At 38.4% G+C, this 20,091-nt stretch overlaps 1 protein-coding gene across 1 annotated transcript; it reads left to right on the top strand.

Moving 5' to 3' along the window:
- Positions 1–5,329: 5,329 nt before the first annotated feature.
- LOC142174402 (uncharacterized) lies at positions 5,330–9,960 on the top strand. The gene is made up of 8 exons (XM_075240190.1): positions 5,330–5,774; positions 5,960–6,328; positions 6,488–6,633; positions 6,738–6,819; positions 7,719–8,219; positions 8,269–8,587; positions 8,665–9,689; positions 9,830–9,960. Exons 1-8 carry the CDS (start codon positions 5,330–5,332, stop codon positions 9,958–9,960), a joined length of 3,018 nt encoding a protein of 1,005 aa, XP_075096291.1.
- Positions 9,961–20,091: the final 10,131 nt, after the last annotated feature.

Below are 20,091 nucleotides of genomic sequence, written 5' to 3'. Positions count from 1 at the left end.
GAGTATTGATTTGAATTGTTTTTAGGTAAGTATATTGCCTAACCTTGTGTGGGGAAAACTCATTAGGATTTGGCCTTAATTGTTTATTTGTGTTGTGTGATAAATAATGTGTACTCGAGGTTAAGAGCGTGTACATGGGTGCTATGTATCGTTGCTGACCAGAATAGATCTTAGGCTATTAATATGCCTTATCGTGGGGATGAATTATATGTGGATCATGCTCCATCACTTTGTGGATATGTGAAAGAGATCATTACACATGTTTTAGCCGTTGTTATACTTTATTTGTTAAAAACCCATCCGTATTTTACTATTTCCATGTCTGTGTGACCCTTGTTAATAAATTATGATCTCATATCTGTGATAAAACTTTGGTATTGTTGTCTTTGGATGTTGTGGCACATGTAGGCATATTATGTGGTTCGTTGTTGATTGTGCGGAGTGATATGAGTGGCTATCATGTTTTCTAGGCGGAGTGATACGGGTGGCCATTGCAATATTGTCTGAGTGGAGTGATACGAGTGGCTATTGTGATATTGTCTGGGCAGAGTGATACAGGTGGCTATTGTGATATTGTCGTGGCGGAGTGATACGAGTGACTATTGTGATATTGTCTGGGCAAAGTGATACACGTGACTATTGTATTATTGTCAGGGCGGAGTGATACGGTGGCTATTGTTGTTGTGATGATAGTGTGGGCACGAGATGCCATTTGTGTGAGTTTTGTGATGATTTGTTGTTGAAACTGGGCTTCTACTTGTTTTGAGCTATTATCATTTATTCTGATGAGGTTGCTGCTATTATTCTCGGTTATATTTTTGTTGTCTGTCTTGACTTTTCATATGTTATTTTGACTGGTGAGTATCCCATGATTTGACCTCGTCATTACTTCACCGAGATTAGTTTTGATACTTATTGGGTACCTATTGTGGTGTACTCATATTATGCTTCTACATATTTTTGTGCAGATCCAGGTACTTCGGACTGGACTGATCGGTAGTGAAGTATATCATATATTGGAAACTTCAAGGTATCCTTGTATGATCCGCCCGGAGGCCTTGGAGTCACCCTAATTGTTTCATTTCTACTATTTATATATTTCAGACAGTACTTTTTTGAGATATTCTCGTATATTCAGTTAGGGCTCGTGACTACATAGTAACTAGTTCTGGGAAGTTATGTTGGGTATTGTCGCTTTGTCCTGTATTACTCTTATTTTCGTATTTATATAAAACTGTTTCGTTATATCATGTTTTTACTGTTTTAAATAAATATTGAGTGTTAGACTTACCTAGTTTTAGAAATTAAGTGCAATCAGAACTCTTGTGGAGAAAATTTTGGGTCGTAACAAGACACCTTGAACAAGTTTTACAACATATCTGGTCAGACTATTTATTTTAACAAATCTTGGATCGTGTTCTCCGAAGACACCCCTCAAGATGTCAAAAGACATATTATCCAAAGTCTGTCCATGAAACAAATAACTAACATTGGGAAATATCTTGGCTTCCCAATGATCAACCATAGAATTGATCTCATTCGTATTCCAAGTCCGTTAGTAAGAGTTTACGGTGGGTGGGTAAGCAGGAGGGGATCCCTGTGGTTAGACTAACTGGCCGAGAAGGTTAGCGAGGTTCCTGCTATGGTGAAGTGAAAGATCTTTCACTATAGTGGGAAGAAGACAGGTGGGAGCGAGCGGAGCGAGAGCAAAGCAAGCTCTAGTGGTGGGTTGTCTTCGCGGTCCCATTTCATCGACATAGTCAGAAGCAATGGATGTTGTAAACGCACAAGTGAAACAGGAATGAGTATAGGTTTTGGGGGATGTAATGATCGGAAAAAATGCCACCTTATCAATTGGGATAAAGACAACAGCTCAAAAAGAGAGGGAGGGATAGGATTGTCAAAATCCCAATGAATAAATTCTTCTTTCAAGGCAGCCTTAGCATGAAGATATTCGAAGGATAGGGAATCTCTATGGGCTCAAATTCTCCATAATAAATAAGGAATTAGGAAAACAGTTTCTAACAGGCTCCAAAATAGAGTAACAAGCTCGCATATTTGGAAGAACATTATAGAAGGAAAGAATATCTGTGACAAAAGCCTCCATAGGATAATAGGGGATGGAAATTCCATCAACATTTGGGAGGATAAATGAATTAATCACTCAGAACCCTTAAGAATCAAACCAAGCCCTTTCCACAATCTTGTGTAATGGTACCATTAACTTGAATTCCTTATTCTTCGATCTAACAATAGCATAGAGCACAAAATCCATAGAACCTGTATTAAGTAAGGTTTATCATCGAAGGATAAATGTAATTGAAATACCATCAATAATAATTCCTTCTTAACGAAAGCCGGCTTACGAGCTTATTTCATCTCTCCACAAAACCCTGTAGATATAAAAAAACTATAGTTGGATTTGGAAAGTTTCCACTCTTAATAAGATTAAAGCCTTCTTATGGTTAGTAGTTCATAATAGACTACCCACTGCCCATATGCTCTCAAGAAGAAATATTAGTGAAACAGATATGTGTAACATTTGTTGGAAGGTGAGAGAGGATATCAATCATATGTTCTTTAGATGCACTTACTCAAAACAAATCTGGGAGGGGATAAATTTCAACCACAACGGTCACCAAAGGCATAACGAAGATAATGATACATTTATGTGGTTGAAAAAATAACTTAACTCCAAAAGTATGTTTAATGAGCTTATCAGCTGGAAGGAAACCCTTTCCTTTATTCTCTGGCACCTCTGGTTAACCAGAAATAATTTTCTTTTTAGAAACAATAACACTACTGTTCAAGCTAGCCACATCATTAACAAAGTAGTGGAGTTTAAGTTCGTGACTGAAACCCACCACCCAAAGCTTGCTAAATCCATTATGTACATTAAATGAGAACCTCCAGATTCTAATAACTTAGGACTCAACATAGATGGATCCTGCATGGGTAACCCAGGAAGGGGTGGTATTGGAAGAGTCTTCAGGGATACTAATAGTAACTGGGTATTAGGATTTAATATGGCTCTTCCACACGCTACTAACATTTATATAGAAGCTCTAGCCTTACTCCATGGATTAAAAACTTGCAAAGAATAAAGGTTTATACCCACTGGTTATCGAAATCGACTGCAAAGATTTAGTTAAAATGCTGACTAACAGTGATTATTATTATTAAAACCTTGTTGATGATTGCATCGGGTTATCACAGGATCTGGGGGATCCGCCACTGAAGCAGTCTTTTGGGAGGAAAATGAAGCCGCAGACAAGCTGAAATAGCAAGGAATAGTGGCGGATCTAGTATTTTGCATAAGCGGTTTCAGTCAAAGATGAGCACAAGTAATAGTCTAAAAGATGTCTGATATGACAACCAAGATTTGATCATTTATTTATTTATTTATTTACTTATTGTTCTTAACACAATCTCATAGTTATTCTAAAGTTGGAACTCTATAGTTTTAACAAAATTGAAAATATTTTTCAATAGGTACAAACAAATTTATTATCTCTACTTGTAGAAATATATTTAGTAATTTAACAAATTTTACTTCCAGAAATTCAATTTAACAAAAAATTGTTAACCTTAAAATATTTAAATAAATCTAGAGTTTTCTTTGTTACTAATAAGAGATTGTTATCTGAGGAGCAGAGAGAATAAATCTATAAATACTAAATTAATACAAGTAATAACTTTTGGAGCTATATACCAAGCTAGAATAATTTTTATTGTGTTCTGGTAGAAACGAAAGATAAAGTAACATAGTAAAATGATATATGAGTGGATATAAGAGTAATATTAAAAGGACTCTAGTTAATCTTAAACACAATCTTGGTTGTTGGTTGCATACGCTCCCTCCCAGGATACAGATTAAAAGAATTAATTCAAAAGATGGAAGAAATGGAATTCGAACTTGGCATCCCCCAAACATTTTGAACCCACTCGACCACCTCGACAATGAGTATCTTTGTTCAAAGTGGGTTCAATTTATTTTTTTCTATATAAATATTATCTGCTTAAATGTAATTTATCAACATGGACAATATTTTTCAATCAACAATCCTCTTGACACCGTGCATGTGGGTCTGCCCTGTCAAGGAAGCAGCTCAAACATTTTTGGAAGCTTGATGTTATTTTATGTACCACCTAGTTTTGTTGTCTCTACTTTTGAACAAGATAAAATAGGCACTATGTCGCCACGCTAGTCTCTCTATCTAATGACTCTTATTAGAGGTTATTTGGTAGGAAGTATTAGAAAAAACAATGCAAGTATTAGCTCTGTGCATTGCTAATACTTTGTTTGGTATATTTTTTCAACCTGTATATAATTATTTATTTATTTATAAAATTTCCCAGGTCGGCCGGGGAGTTGTATTTCAATAAAGCAAGGAATACAAAAGGGGGATATATCCTTGACCTCCAAAATACAACACAAGGATTGTTGGGCCTCCAGCTTGCACTACTTCAGGCCCAAAGTAGCATACTTAAGTTGGCCAAGATATTTATTTTATACTTAGCCTTTTGTAGCCTTTTGTACTAGTTAGCCTTTATTCTTTGTTAACATAGCATAGTGGTTATTTATTTAGTAGTTAGCTATTCTTTACATTGTATGGACAGATTATAAATACAAGGAGGCCACAACTGTTAAAGGTTGGCCAATTATTTTCATCATCTCTTTCCTCTATGTTTCTGCGATGAAGAACTTTCTAGAAAACCTTCAACCTCCATTAACGAACCTCAATTTCTGATCTTCTTTTACTGGTTTGACATGGTATCAAAGCAGGAATTCGTTGGATCTTTCTTATCTACGTAGAATGGTGTTATCCCTATCTGTTTTTATCCAATTTTCATCGAGATTTGCCTTCGTCGGCACTTCGTGATTTTTTTGATTTTCCGGCAAAAACACTTTGTTTCCTTTGCGTTTGAGTTCATTTTATGGTAGATCGTACTGAATCTCTATGGTGTGGCCGCTGGAATCTGAGTTTTGTTCAAGCTAAGGTTTTCCTCGATTTTTCGGAGCTAGGGTTTCCTCCATTTTCATTGGTTCGTTGAAGTTGTTCTACTATATCAAGGCCTTACTTCTTCAAGTTGCGAAGAAGGCTGGTATTTGTATCTCTCTTTTGCATGTGTTGGATTTTGATTTCAGTCTACAGTGTTTGTTGGTGATTTAGTTGTTCTAACCATGACTGGTTCTACTTCCTCTTCTACGTATACTCCTGACCCTACATCCTCTCTATTTCTTCTGTCGTCTGATGTGCCTGGTGTGTCCCTGGTTCCTGTACCATTTTCGGGGAGTGGATTTGGAGGTTAGAAACATAGTATGATAATGTCATTGTCTGTTAGGAACAAAATAGCATTTATAGATGGTTCGTGCCCTAAACCTGTTGCAACTTCCCCTGATTATAAACAATGGGACCGTTATAATAATATGGTGATGTCTTGGTTAACAAGTTCATTATCATCGGATATAGCTGAAAGTGTTCAATACTCTGAGACAACCAAAAGTATATGGAAACAATTAAATAATAGGTATGGTAGTGTAAATGGGACTAAAGTTTTTGAACTAAAAAGGGAACTTGCCTCTACCTATCAAGGATCCCTTGATATTGCTTCATATTTTACAAAACTTAAGAGAATCTGGGATGAATTGGGAATAATGTGCAGTAGTCATGCAAATTCTTGCAATTGTGCTGCTAAAGAGGGTCTCCAAAAGGAGAAAAGGGAGGACAAGATCCATCAGTTCCTTATGGGATTAAATGAGGTTTATGTTGGTGTGAGAAGCAATCTATTGATAATACAACCTCTGCCATACCTCGATAATGTCTATAACATTCTTCTTCAAGATGAAAAGCAAAGATAAGTCAACCCGCCTTCTCAATTCACCACTGAAGCGACCTCCTTTAATGTGAATTCCCTTAATAAAACTGCTCAACCTCAACTGAATATGCAATTCCAGGGGCAGCAGAGACAGTTTACTCAAAGAGTGACTTTGATAATCAGTCCATGACCTCTAATCTCTTTTGCAAGTATTGCAAGAAGCCTGGACACTTAATTAATAAGTGTTACAAGCTTCATGGCTTTTCTACTAACTTCAAGTTTACTAAGGGTAGAAAGGCAGTTGCTAATATGGTGACATATTCTGAATTCTCTGCTTCTGAGTGCACCTCTTTCAATCAGACTTCTATTGTGCATGTTGCTAAAAATGCTTCTGTGGTGCCTGGGCTGACAAAGCAACAATACTCTCAACTGCTCTCTCTATTGCAACAATCTCATGTTTCTGATCCTGGTCCTCAACTCAATATCATGAGTTCTGCCAATTTTGCAGGTACTTTATTGCCTAAGAATGTAGTATGTAGTTTCAACTCTACTTTGCTAAATCAATCTGATTCCTTAACTTGGATAGTTGACTCTAGTGCTTCTGACCATATAACTACTAATAAAGAATATATCATTAATATCACACCTTTACCTATTCCTTTTCTAGTGTCCCTTCCGAATGGTTATAAAGTAAAAGTTACTTGCACAGGTTCCTTTGTTTTGACTGAGTCTATAATTCTTCAAAATGTCCTTCATCTACCTTCCTTAAGCACAATCTCATCTCTGTACATAAACTCACAGATCAATTTGATTGTATAGTTCAGTTTACTAGACTTTCATGTCTCATACAGGGCCCTTCTCTGAAGAAGTCTCTAGATCTTGGTAAACTGGACAGTGGACTGTACAAATTTGTGTAGGAAAAGACTTCTCAACCTCAAGTTACTGTGTCAAATGCCTACAGCAGCTTGTCATCTTTATCTGTTTCTGACCATCTTCCTTGTATTGTAATACTGTTTCTGCCTCTTGTAATAAAGATGCTATGGATAAGATGGACATTGTTTGGCATAATAGACTAGCACATATTCCCTTTATTAAGATGAAAAGTATCTCTGAAATTTCTTCTCATATTTCTTCTACACAGTCTTTTCCATGTACTATTTGTCCTATGGCTAGACAAACTAGATTGCCATTTCCTGATAGTTCTATTCATAGTTCTAAGCCCTTTCAACTTGTTCATGTTGACACTTGGGGACCATATCACACTTCTACATATTCAGGCTCCAAATATTTCCTTATCATTGTTGATGATTTCTCTAGATGCACTTGGGCTAATCTAATGGGGTAAAAAAGTAATGCCTTTCCCCTCTTGAAGGCTTTTGTATTGATGGTTCAAACTCAATTAGATAATGCTCTAGAATTAGGAAATAGCAATGCTGTAGTTTCCTTCTTTTCTGAAAATGAAATCATTCATCAAACTAGTTGTCCACACAAACCTCAATAAAATGGTGTAGTGGAGAGGAAACATAGAACCCTCCTAGAAGCTTCCAGGGCTTTGCTTTTCCAATCCAAAGTACCAATCAGGTTTTGGGGAGATTGCCTTCTCACAACCACATATATCATTAATAGACTCCCCTCTAGACTACTACAAAATAAATCACCTTATGAATTGTTGTTGGGCAAGACACCCATCTATTCACGCCTAAGAACTTTTGGTTGCCTCTATTTTGGTACTGTTCCCATTTCTCAAAGAGACAAACTGAAACCTAGAGCTATTCCATGTGTCTTTCTTGTCGACCCTTTTGCAAAGAAAGGTTATAAATTGTATAACCTTTAGTCAAAACAGTATTTTGTCTCTAGAGATGTCATTTTTCATGAACAACTCTTCCCTTTCTCTTCAGATTTTTCCCTTCCAGTTGTGTCAAAGTCCCCATTGTCAACCACCTCATTATCAGTTCCAACCTATTGGTTTGAATCTGGTATGCCTCTTGATGCTACCACTTCTTCTACTCCTCTTTCAGTTCCTTTCCCTTCTGATGATCCATCCTTCCCTAATGCTTCTGACAACCACCATTCACCTTGTGATGCTTCATCTTCTGATGTTTCACCTTCTCCTCACATTACTGATGCTCTATTTGACTCTATTCCATCTACTTCTTCTCCTTCCACATCTGTTGCACCACTCAGAAAATCTGCTAGAACACATACCCATCCCTCTTATCTAAAGGACTATCTTTATAAACTACCTAATTCCCTTTCCTGTTCTGTTGTCCATCCTGTAGAGTTTGAGCCATATATTTATTCTCAGGCAGCCCCTATTCCAGCTTGGCAGAAAGCTATGAGAAAAGAGTTTGAATCCCTAGAAACCAATAACACTTGGGATATAGTTGAGTTACCCCTAGGTAAGAAGCCTATTGGCTGCAAGTGGATTTATAAAATTAAAATACAAAGGTAATGATGAAGTACAAAGATACAAGGCTAGACTTGTTATTAGAGGGGACACTCAGGTTGAGGGGGTGGATTTCAATGAGACATTCTCTCCTGTAGTGAAGATGTCTATTGTCAAGTGTTTGATTGTTGTTGCTATTAAGAAGAATTGGTCTTTATTTCAGCTTGATGTTAACAATGCATTTCTTCATGGTGAGTTAGATGAGGAGGTCTATATGAAATTACCTCCTGGCCTTTCTGTTTCATCTCCTTCTTCTTCTGCTCCTTTGGCTTGCAAATTGAAAAAGTCCCTTTATGGTCTTAGACAAGCTTTGAGGCAATGGTATGCCAAATTGTCTCAAGCTTTATATTCTAAAGGTTTTCATCATTCACTCAATGATTACTCTCTTTTTATCAAAGGGTCCCCAGGTCATCTTGTCATCCTAGATGTTATGTTGATGATATCATCCTTACTGGTGATGATTTACATGAGATTTCAGCTTTGAAACACTTTCTAGATTCTGAGTTTAAGATAAAAGACTTGGGCTCTCTTCATTATGTTTTGGGTATTGAGGTCAATGCCTTACCTGATGGAGTTGTATTAAATCAGAGGAAGTTCACTTCTGATTTACTTAAAGAGTATGATTGCATGGATGTTTATTCTGTTGTTAGCCCATTGGATTTGAACCAGAAGCTTAAGGCTGATGTTGGGGATCTCCTTCCTAGTCCTGAGAAGTACAGAAGCCTTGTGGGGAAGCTATTGTTCTTGACTCGCACCCGACCTGATATTTGCTTTAGTGTCCAACATCTGAGCCAGTTTATGCAGACTCCCTGGGTTCCTCACATGATTGCTGCTCTTCATTTGCTAAGGTACCTCAAGGGTACTCCTGACCTTGGTCTTTTTTACTTTAACTCTAATGATTTCTCTATCAAGGCTTATTCTGACAGTGATTGGGCTGCTTGCCCTGACATTCGCAAATCTGTTTCTGGTTTTTGTATTTTCTTGGGTGATAGCCTTATTGGCTGGAAATCGAAGAAACAGCCTGTGATTTCTCTTTCTTCTGCTGAAGCTGAGTATAGGGCTATTAGTAAGGCTGTTGCTGAATTGGTTTGGCTGTCCAGGTTGTTGCATGATCTTACTATTGATGTTTCCTTCCCCATTTCTATTTTTTGTGACAATATGGCAGCCATTCACATTGCCAAAAATCCTATCTTCCACGAGCGCACTAAACATATTGAAGTGGACTGTCACTTCATCCGGAGTAAGTTGACTGAAGGGTTCATCCAGTTGTCACATGTTCCTACCTCTGAGCAGCTGGCAGATGTATTCACCAAGCCACTAACAGGTGTCCTCCATCACTCCTTTCTTGGCAAGTTGAAGGTTGTTTCCCTCTCCAACTTGAAGGGGGGTGTTGGGCTCCAGCTTGCACTACTTCAGGCCCAAAGTAGCATACTTAAGTTGGCCCAAATATTTATTTTATACTTAGCCTTTTGTAGCCTTTTGTACTAGTTAGCCTTTATTCTATTAACATAGCATAGTGGTTATTTATTTAGTAATTAGCCATTTTTTACATTGTATGGACAGATTATAAATACAAGGAGGCCACAACTGTTAAAAGTTGGCCGGTTATTTTCATCATCTCTTTCCTATATGTTTCTGTGATGAAGAACTTTCTAGAAAACCTTCAACCTCCGTTAACGAACCTCAATTTCTAATCTTCTTTTACTGGTTTAACAAGGATAAAAAGTTATCCTTCAGAAAACCGGGAAGGGGGATTTTGTACATCTCTTACCCAGTCCAAAATAAAGATCCTAACTAACCAAAAAATTTGCCTTATCATACTTAGTTCCGATACTAGGCATTTGGTATTTGTTTAATTGATATGGTCCTTTGACATTTTTTGGAAGCTGTTGGAAGGAGAAGTAATAGAATTCCTCTGTTGATGTAGCAGCAAGTTTAGCAAGGGAATCCGCAACTTGATAAGCCTCCCTATAGCAATGTATACTATCAACATTAGCCTGCTCCAACATCTGAGAAGTGTACTCTATAATATTGTTCATCTTGTAGTTATAAGCTCTCTTCTCCTTCAGCATATTAGTCACAATCATGGAGTCTAATTCTAGAGTAAAATTTGTGTAACCATGTTCAATACACCAATTTACTCCAAACCAAGCTGCCTGAGCTTCTACATAGTTGTTGCTACTGCACTGAGTAGGGAATGAGAAAGCCATAACTATGTCACCATCATCATTCCTTAGAATCCCTCCCATTCCAACCATGTTATTCGACTTTAGGAAGCTGCCATCAGTATTTAGCTTGAAAGTGCCTACTCCAGGTTTGTTCCAGAGAACTATGGTGATCCTTGGGATAGGATGTAGCTTTAATAGATTGTCATAGAGATTATTCCAGGGAAGAGAGAGTTTGCAGTTTGGAAAGGCTTTGAATATAGCTGCTCCAACTATCCATCAAACTTGTTGGCCCATTTTGAATAAGTTAAACTTTTTTTGGTTGCCATATTTATATGAGCATCTTTCTTTCCAAATAGTCTAGCAGATGTGTCATGACCCAATTACCACCCCGTTGGGTTTCGTGACGGCACCTAGTCTTCAGGACTAGGTAAACCTAATATTTACGGAAGAACAACAATAATAAATAATATCAATTTTTTTTCTAGAATGAATCCTTTATACAGTGAACATATTTCCAAAATCCGGTAATACAAGTCATAAGCTCTACAGAGTTAACTACCACTTCTATATAAACTGTTTGGAAAAGAGTGAAAACGGTTGAATACAAGTAAGAAGGTGACTCCGAAGCCTGCGAACGCAACAACAGGTTTTCCTTGAGTCTCCTCAGCAATGATCCACACAGCTACTAACGATTGATACCTGGAATCTTCACAACAAAAATGTGCAGAAGAGTAGCATGAGCACACCACGGCGGTGCCTAGTAAGTATTAAGACTAACCTCGGTGGAGTAGTGACGAGGAATAGTCAAGACACCTACCGGTCTAATAAACTGTACAAATATAAGCATAGGAACAACGGAACATGATGTATATATAAAGACTACACAATATAGCTAACAATACAACAATCACAATAAGGGAAGAAGAAAACAAGTAACAACAGAAATACCATAATAATAACATAGAAGAGCGAGCGAAATCACAAACCCAAATCCTAAATCACAAATGCAGCAAAGGTAAGCAATAACTCAGGACCTACGACAGCGTTCACATCAGGTCTTAGCCAACAAACTCCACGAAGTACCGATCCTCGAACAAACTTACAGCTCACGGGTCCCAATACCTGAACCCTAACACTTGGCATCCTGTGCCCCCATCACACCTCATGGTCTCGCCACTTGCTAACTAGAACTACTCTCACATATATGACAAGTAAACAAGGGTGTACATTTATACTCAGCAATATCAGGGGAACTTCATATCCAAAGGGAGTGTTCAACTACATTTATGCTTGTGTAAGTTCTCTAACATAGTTCCTACAAGCTAATAAGCATAAGGAAAAGAACGGATAGCACGTGAGAAGTTTTTTCACAACTTCCACGAGATAAAACTCATACAAGTAAGTGTACCACAACACAATATCAAACAGCAAGAATGACCACAGGCCATCACAAATCATCACAATCAATCCCTGACATGGCCCACCTTGTCTCGCCACGTGTGCAAATAATAACATAATAAGTGTCCGCCTTGTTTTGCCATACGTGCATCATAATGTTCCCACCTTGTCTCGCCACATGTGCAACCCACATATAAGCATATATACATATCCCGCCTTGTCACGCCGCATGTGCAATATATCAATAATAACAATAGCACGACAGAAACTTCATGCAACCCCACAACAACAACCATGATAGTAATACAAAATACAGCGAGTGAATCCACTCCAAAACTTCAAATCACAAGGAAACGGTATAACCAGTTCACAAGAATAACCACAGTAAGAAAATGAAAGGCATAAAAGGAACAATTCAACGAAAGGGAAAACTAACATGTAGTAACGATCCCACAATATAAAAGTCAATAACAAGAAAATCAACACGAGTCTAGTAGTCCCAAATAAAGGCAAGTCAACAAAAATATAGGCTATCTAAACTCCTTTTATGGTTGGGAAGTTACGAGAATATTCGACAATTCAATTAAGGAAAGGTGATCTTAGCTTCACTTAAGACTAGGCGATTATAGGAGGGATGATAATAAATCTCAATAACACAAGCAGTTATGAAAAGGTAGCATGACAATAAGAGAGACTAAATTTTTCAATTAATCAAATAGAATGACAATTAGGAAATAAGAGTGAATCATGAAGCAATTAATTCTAATTAAGCATGTACAGACGAAACTAATAAGCAGGAACTCTGTCATATCAACAATAACTCCATACATAGTAAATATAAGAACCTAAGAACCCTAAAAGGCCAATTCCCCACAAATAAGTCCGAGTACGCACTCGTCACCTCGTGTACACGAACTACAATCAACACAAAAGACTCAAATCCTAAGGGAAAGTCCCCCACATAAGGTTAGGCGAGATACTTACCTCAAAGACGACACATCGATACTCAAAAATGCACTTCTCGGGTGAAAAGACCTCCGGACGGCTCAAATCTAACCAAATTAACTTCAAAGCACAAACAAAGTACATAAGAAACTATTCCGGATCATAAAATCTCAAATTTTAACAAAATCCAAAAATCGGTCCAAAAGTCGACCCCTGGACCTGCATCTCATAACCCGACAAATTTTACAAAATCCGAATATGTAACGACCCGCCCGGTCATTTTGAGATTTTCATTTTGCTCGCCAATTCTCAAGCACGACTAACCCCGTATGATGTATTATGACTTATATAAATCATCGATTTTGGTTTTCAGGGTAATCGGAATGGATTTGGAAGAATAATTCTCAGTTTGAAGCTTAAAATTTGAAAGGTTTGACCAAGTTTTGACTTTTTAGTATTTGATCTCGGATTTGGATTTTTATGATTTTATTAGCTCTGTTAGGTGATTTTGGACTTGCGAGTGCATCCAAAATGTATTTTGGAGGTCCATGGTAGATTTAGGCTTGAATTAGCGAAATTGGAATTTTGGCGTTTTCCGGTTGATAGGTGAGATTTTGATATAGGGGTCGGAATGAAATTACGGAAATCGGAGTAGATCCGTTGTGTCATTTTTGATGTGTGTGCAAAATTTCGGGTCATTCAGACGAGGTTTGATAGACTTTTTGATCGAATTCGGAATTTGGAAGTTTTTGGAATTCATAGGCTTGAATCCTATAATGATTTGATGTTGTTTTGAGTGTTCCGGAGGTTGGAACAAGTTTGAATGATGTTATGAGATATGTTGGCATATTTGGTTGAGGTCCCGAGGGCCTCAGGTGATTTTTGGATGGTTAACGGACTAGTTTTGGACTTGTTGGAATTGCAAAAAAATCTGGTGTTCAGTTGCTGGTTTCCCTTCTTCGCGTTCGCGAGGGGAGTTTTGCGTTTGCGAAGGGGAACTGGAGGCAAGAAAGGATTAGTGCTTCGCGTTCGTGAAGTAGGATCCGCGATCACGAAGGTCTGTACATTGGTGCATCGCGAACGCGTGATTGGTATCGTGTTAGCATAGAGGAAGTGGAATAGCTGGGACCCCAAGGCATTTGTCCTACGTGTTCGCTAAGAGGTGATTCAGTTGTGCATCGCATTCGCGAGAGGGACCTCGTGTTCGCGTAGAAGGAATTTTGGTCAATGAATCTTTGTGCTTCGCGAACGCGAGGGTGCTGCCGCATTCGCGATGAAGAAAATATCTGGGCAGGTAGATATATTTGGAAATCGAGGGTTTAAGTCCAATATCACAAAAACCATTAGAGAGCTCGGGAGAAGGTGAAGTTTGAGGAGATTTTCAGTGGAACAATTGGGTTAAGTATTCTTCACTCATATTTGGTTTAATTCTATGATTTAGTCTTGAATTTCATCCTTTAATTTGAGAAATTAGAGTGGAAATTAGGGGAAAATGGAAGAAAAGTTTGAGAATTCTTTTAGGGATTTGAATGAGCAATTGAGGTCGAATTTTGATGAATTTGATATGGGTATACTCGTGAGAGAATAAGAATTCTAGTTTTGTGTTTTTTATCAAATTTCGAGACGTAGGCTCGGGGGTCGGGTTTGGCCAATTTCGGAATTTTTGGTGTAAATTGATTATTTTCGAGTGGGCTTTGTTCCCTTAGAATATTTTGACGGTATGAATCTGGTTTTGGTTAGATTTGGAGCATTCGGAGGCCGAGTCGTAAGGCAAAGGCATCGCGAGCTAGAGTTTGGACCAGATTGATGTAAGTAATGATTGTAAATGTTTGTCCTGAGGGTATGAAACCCCAGATTTCACATCGTTGTGCTACTTTGATATGACGCACACGCTAGATGACAAGCATGGGGTCGTGCACCGTTGGGAATTGTGACTTAGTCCGTCCCGTATGACTGTTAAGTCGCATATTTGATTAAAACTTGTTTGATATCATTGTGTTTTGGAAATTATTACCATGTTTTGGGTTGAATGCCATATTTGGGCCTCGTGCCAACTATTTTGGACCCTCCGGGGATTTTTACTACTATTCCTCACTGTTTTGACTTCATATTTGTACTCAGTCATGTTGCATTCTACTTTTTTTCTGACTGAGTGAGGCCGAGGGCCTGTGTTGTGAGGATATTATGGGATCGGGCTGCGCGCCGCAGCAGTGTGGTACTGATTCATGATTTTGAGGCCGATGGCCTGATTTGTTACGCCACGAGGTGGCTTGTTTTGAGGCCGAGGGCTAGTTTGATTATGCCACGAGATGGCTTGTTATAGAGCTTGGGCTGTAGAAGCCCCTCCAGGAGTCTGTACACCCCTAGTGAGCGCGGGTACCTAGTGTGAGTGATATGATATAGCCTGAGGGGCTGTTCTTGATCCATGTTTTGCCCGAGGGGCGATTCTTGATTCATGTTATGCCCGATGGGCTAATTACGAGTGATTGTGAGGTAGCCCGATAGGCTGGTTTGTTGATATTATGCTCGAGAGGCGGTTTATGTTACATGTTTTGCCCGATGGGCTGTTTACATTTCTATTCTTTACTCACTATTTTCATCACTCGTTTAAAACTATTGAAAGTTGTTTTAAAAGGTTTTACTGAAACTGAGCTTGATTTACGAAGTAAATGATTTCTGTATTGTTTTGGAAATGTACTGCATTTGCTGTAGCATTATGACGTGGCTTACGTGTTTTCTTACTGCTCAACTTTTATTTACTCTTATTACTTACTGAGTTGGCGTACTCACATTACTCCCTACACCTTGTGTGCATATTCAGGTATTTCTGAACCCGGTAGCGGGTGTTGATTGCTCAGTGGCAGAGTCATTGGAGTTAGCAAGGTAGTTGCCCGACGTTCGCAGCCCTGCTCGTCTCCCTCTTGTATTCCTTAGATTGTTTTTAGTATATTTTCAGACCTTAGGAGATGCTCGTGACTTGTGACACCCCGAGGTCGGGCTTGTATATTTATTCCGCACTGTTTATTTAGACTTACATTATGAGATATTTGATTAATTAAAGGCTTAAAAATATGATTTTTATTGATTAATGGTTAATTCAGGAGTTGTGTTGTCTGGCCTAGTTTCACAATAGGCGCCATCACGACCAGGTCGATTTTAGGGTCGTGACAGAAAATCCATCCCAATATGAGTTCAACCAAACAAAATTATCAAATTTCGATACCATTTGGTCCCTCAAATCATGATTTTTCATTTTAGGAAATTTCTTCAAAAACCCACATTTCCCTTAACCCAAAACACAAATTAAAAGATAAAAATGAAGATAGATTCATGGGATATGTTAGATTCTAGGTGAAGAATACTTACCCAATCGATTTGCTTGAAAAACCCCAAAAGAAGCTCCCAAATCCGAAGTTTAGAACTCAAAATATGAAGAAAATGGCCAACCATCGATTTATATGATTCTGCCAGGTCTTCCGCATCTGCAGATAATTAGCCGCATCAGCGGCGCCGCAGAAGTGATAATAGGAGAGCATAAGCGGGGCTCCTTCGCAGATGCGATGCATCAACCGCAGAAGCGGTTACGCACCTGCGTTCCAGCACTCGCAGAAGAGAGCTAGCTTCTGGGCCTCAAAGATCACAGATGCGATCAGACGCACGCAGAAGCGGAGCCGCACCTACGCTCCAAGGTCGCAGGTGCGAAAATACCAAAAATCAAACACGCTCAAAACTATGCAAAACATCTGAAACTCGTTCGAATCACACCTGAGGCCCCTGAGACCCCTTCTAAACACACAAACAAGTTCTACCAAGTTTGGAAACGTTACTTACCTCAAACCAAGCCAAAACTCTAGCCCGCGATGCCCTTGCCTCTCGATTTGGCCTCAAAATGCTCCGAATCTAACCAAAAATAGTATATTATCATCAATATACGCTAAAGGAATGAAACTCATACGAAAATTATCAATTTAGAACAAAAATCCCAAATTTGGCTCAAACCTGGCCCCCGGTCCCACGTCTCAGAATCCGATAAAAATCACAAAACTAGAAAACCCATTCGCTCATGAGTCTACCCATATCAAATTCACCAAAATCTGACAACAAATGGCCACCATCCAAATCCCAAAATTAACTCTCCAAATTTTCTTCTATTTTCCCCAATTTTCAACCCAAATTCCCAAATTAAATGATAAAAATCAAGACATAATCATGGAATTTAACTAAATTTGAGTGAAGAAAACTTACCCCAATCACTGCTATGAAAATTCCCTCCAAAATCGCCTTCTTCCGAGCTCTCTAATGAATTTTGAAATTATGGGCCAAAACCCTCATTTTCGAACTTAAACATTCTGCCCAGGTGCTTCCTTAATCGCGATCGCGGAAACACCCTCGTGATCGCGAAGAACAACTTTGCTGGCTCCTGAATTAGCTCTATGCGAACACGTTAATCACCACGCGAACGCGATGCTCTGCCTCTCTCTCTCCTACGCGATCACGGACAACTGATCGCGTTCGCAATGAACAAATGCGTGGCCCCAACTTTGATCCACATAACCCTACACGAACGCGACTCAACCCACGCGTTCGTGATGTTTCACATGACCAACCTACGCGATCACACCCCTTACTCCGCGAACGTGATGGACAACTTGACTGTTCCCAAAAAATGCTCTACGCGATCACAAAGAAGGATCTTCTGCAACAGAAATACCAGTAAAATCTGCTAACCTTTCAAGTCCAAAAATGACCCGTTGAGCATCCGAAATACACCCGAGGCCCGCAGGACCTCAACCAAATAATATCATTCAAACTTAGTCGAATCTTCAAATCACTCCAAACAACATCAAAACACCAAATCATCTTAGGATTCAAGCCTAAGAATTTAGAAACTTTCAAATTCCACAAACGACGCCAAAACCTATCAAATCATCTCTGAATGACCTGAAATTTTGCACACACATCATAAATGACACTACGGACCTACTCCAATTTCTGGTATTCCATTCTGACCCCGATATCAAGATTTTCACTGCCGACCGAAAAATCCAAATTTCCAATTTCACCCATTCAAGTCTAATTCTACCATAGATCTCCAAATTACATTCCAAACATGCTCCTAAGTCCAAAATCGCCTAACGGAGCTATCCGAACCATTAGAATTCACATCCAAGACCTTATACGCATAAGTCAACATCCACTTGACTTTTCTAATTAAGCTCCTAAATTAGAGACTAAGTGTCTCATTCCACTCCAAGACCACTCCGAACCTAAACCAACCAATACGATACGATAAAATATAGTTGTACAACACATAAAGAACTAGAAATGGGGAAAACGGGGTTGTGAATCATGAAACGACCGGCTGGGTCGTTATAGTTAGGAAGAAGCTCTTATCCCTATTAACAAGCTGACCATAGCTCTCCTCATAATCCATTATCACCTTCATGATCATTTTAATAGAAATGCTACTTCCACTGCTAAAGATAACATCATCAGCAGCATAAGCTAGATGATTAATAGTAGGACCTCTAGAAGGTATAGAGAAAGGAATGAAGTTGTTGTTCCGATTGAGATTATTTAGGGATCTAGATAAAAATTCAGCCGCAACAATAAAAAGAGAGGGAAAAAAAGGATCCCCTTGCTTTAACCGTTGAGAAGAAGTGAAGCCATTTCTAGAGCCATTAATAATTATAGAGTACCAAACCCAAGAGATACAGTTCTGGACTAACTCTATCCATAATTCAGAGAAGTTATATCTTTCTTCTCTTTCTTAATCCATTTCCCTCTATGGTTCTTAATCATGTTCAACTGCTGTTTCCTTCTCCTTTCCCTAAGAAGGCTATGGAAGTGCCTGGTATTGATATCTCCCTCGTCAAACCATCTAGTTTGAGTTTTCTGTTTAAGGAGAGACTCTTGCATACTCAACCATTTAATATATTCAGCATATGCTTTATTCGATTCTTCCCTATTGTTATCAGAGATGGTAACAACATCCATATCCTCAAATATTTGGACTTTTCCCTCCCATTTTATAATCAGATCATTGATGTCCCTAATCTCTTCTCTAGACCACTGGATCAATTTCCTGCTAAGAAGCTTCAATTTAGATTGTAAGATCCATATGTGATAGCCAACTATACTGGACTCCCAGATTTCTTTAAAATTGTCTAGGAATCCCTCTTGATTAACCCATAAATTAAGAAACTCGAAGTAACTGACGTTGTTTTGGTTAGTGTTAAAGCACTTTATGAGTAACGACCTATAATCAGAGCCAGTTCTCACCAAGTGTCTCACAATAGTGGTCTGGAACTTCTAAGCCTACATCTCATTAATAAAAATCCTATCAAGTCTTTTCCAAATTCTCTTGCTAGGCCTTCTATTATTGTACCATGTAAACTTAGAACCAGAAAAACCAACATCAGTCACTCCACAATTGTCCATGTAGTTAATAAAATCCAAGCTTCTATGAACCCTATGAGGCCTTCCTCCTAGCTTTTCATATGAATTGGTAATGACATTGAAGTCTCCTCCAATACACCAAGGACCATCAACGTTAAGATTGTTTTGTTCAAGACTATCTCAAAGGTCTTTTCTTTCAGTTGAAGTGCATTTTGCATAAACTGCTGAAATATAAGAAATGTGGTTGTTAATACCATCTTCAAACTTTATGGTAATATGTTGCTCATCCTCAACTATCAATACAGAGTGACAGTTGATGTTCCAGAAGCACCAAATTTGACCATTGCAGTTGGAGATACAATGTTGAAATACAAGAAACTTTCTGTAACCATCAAGCTTTTCATTATTCACAAAAGGCTCAAAGATAGCCACAAATTGTGTCTTGTTTATGTTGATCAAGTGTTTAAGCCTATGAATAGATTTTTTTATCTCATCCCTCTAATGTTCAAAAAAAATGTACTAATCATTAGAATTAGTTGGGGATAGATCCTCTTGTTGTTTCCTTTTCTGTAAAGGAGCAACTTTGTTCATGTGCCTTCTTTCATTTACCTAGTTTGCATTCTTTCTCCTTCCTCGGTGGTACCTGTTTGATATTTGTTGTTCATCTTGTCTTAGAAGACTTTTGTTAGTATCCTGAGTATTTGATTTTATTTCTTTGCGGTATTTAGAAGTTGTCTGTCTAAGAAGATCACTAGTAACCTCATCATCATTCTTAGTCAGATAGATAAATTTGGGAATATTCAGTTCAACAAACAAATTCAGTCCGTGTTGATTAATAATATCCGATGGTAAAATGGATGAACTAGAGCTATCAATGACCATATTAGCACCCTTAAATTCTAGCTGATGTTCTTG

This window comes from Nicotiana tabacum, chromosome 20 (assembly GCF_000715075.1).
Source record: "Nicotiana tabacum cultivar K326 chromosome 20, ASM71507v2, whole genome shotgun sequence".
Lineage (NCBI taxonomy): Eukaryota > Viridiplantae > Streptophyta > Magnoliopsida > Solanales > Solanaceae > Nicotiana > Nicotiana tabacum.
Note: the sequence above shows the minus strand (reverse complement) of the source record. Positions and strands in the feature narration are given on the sequence as shown.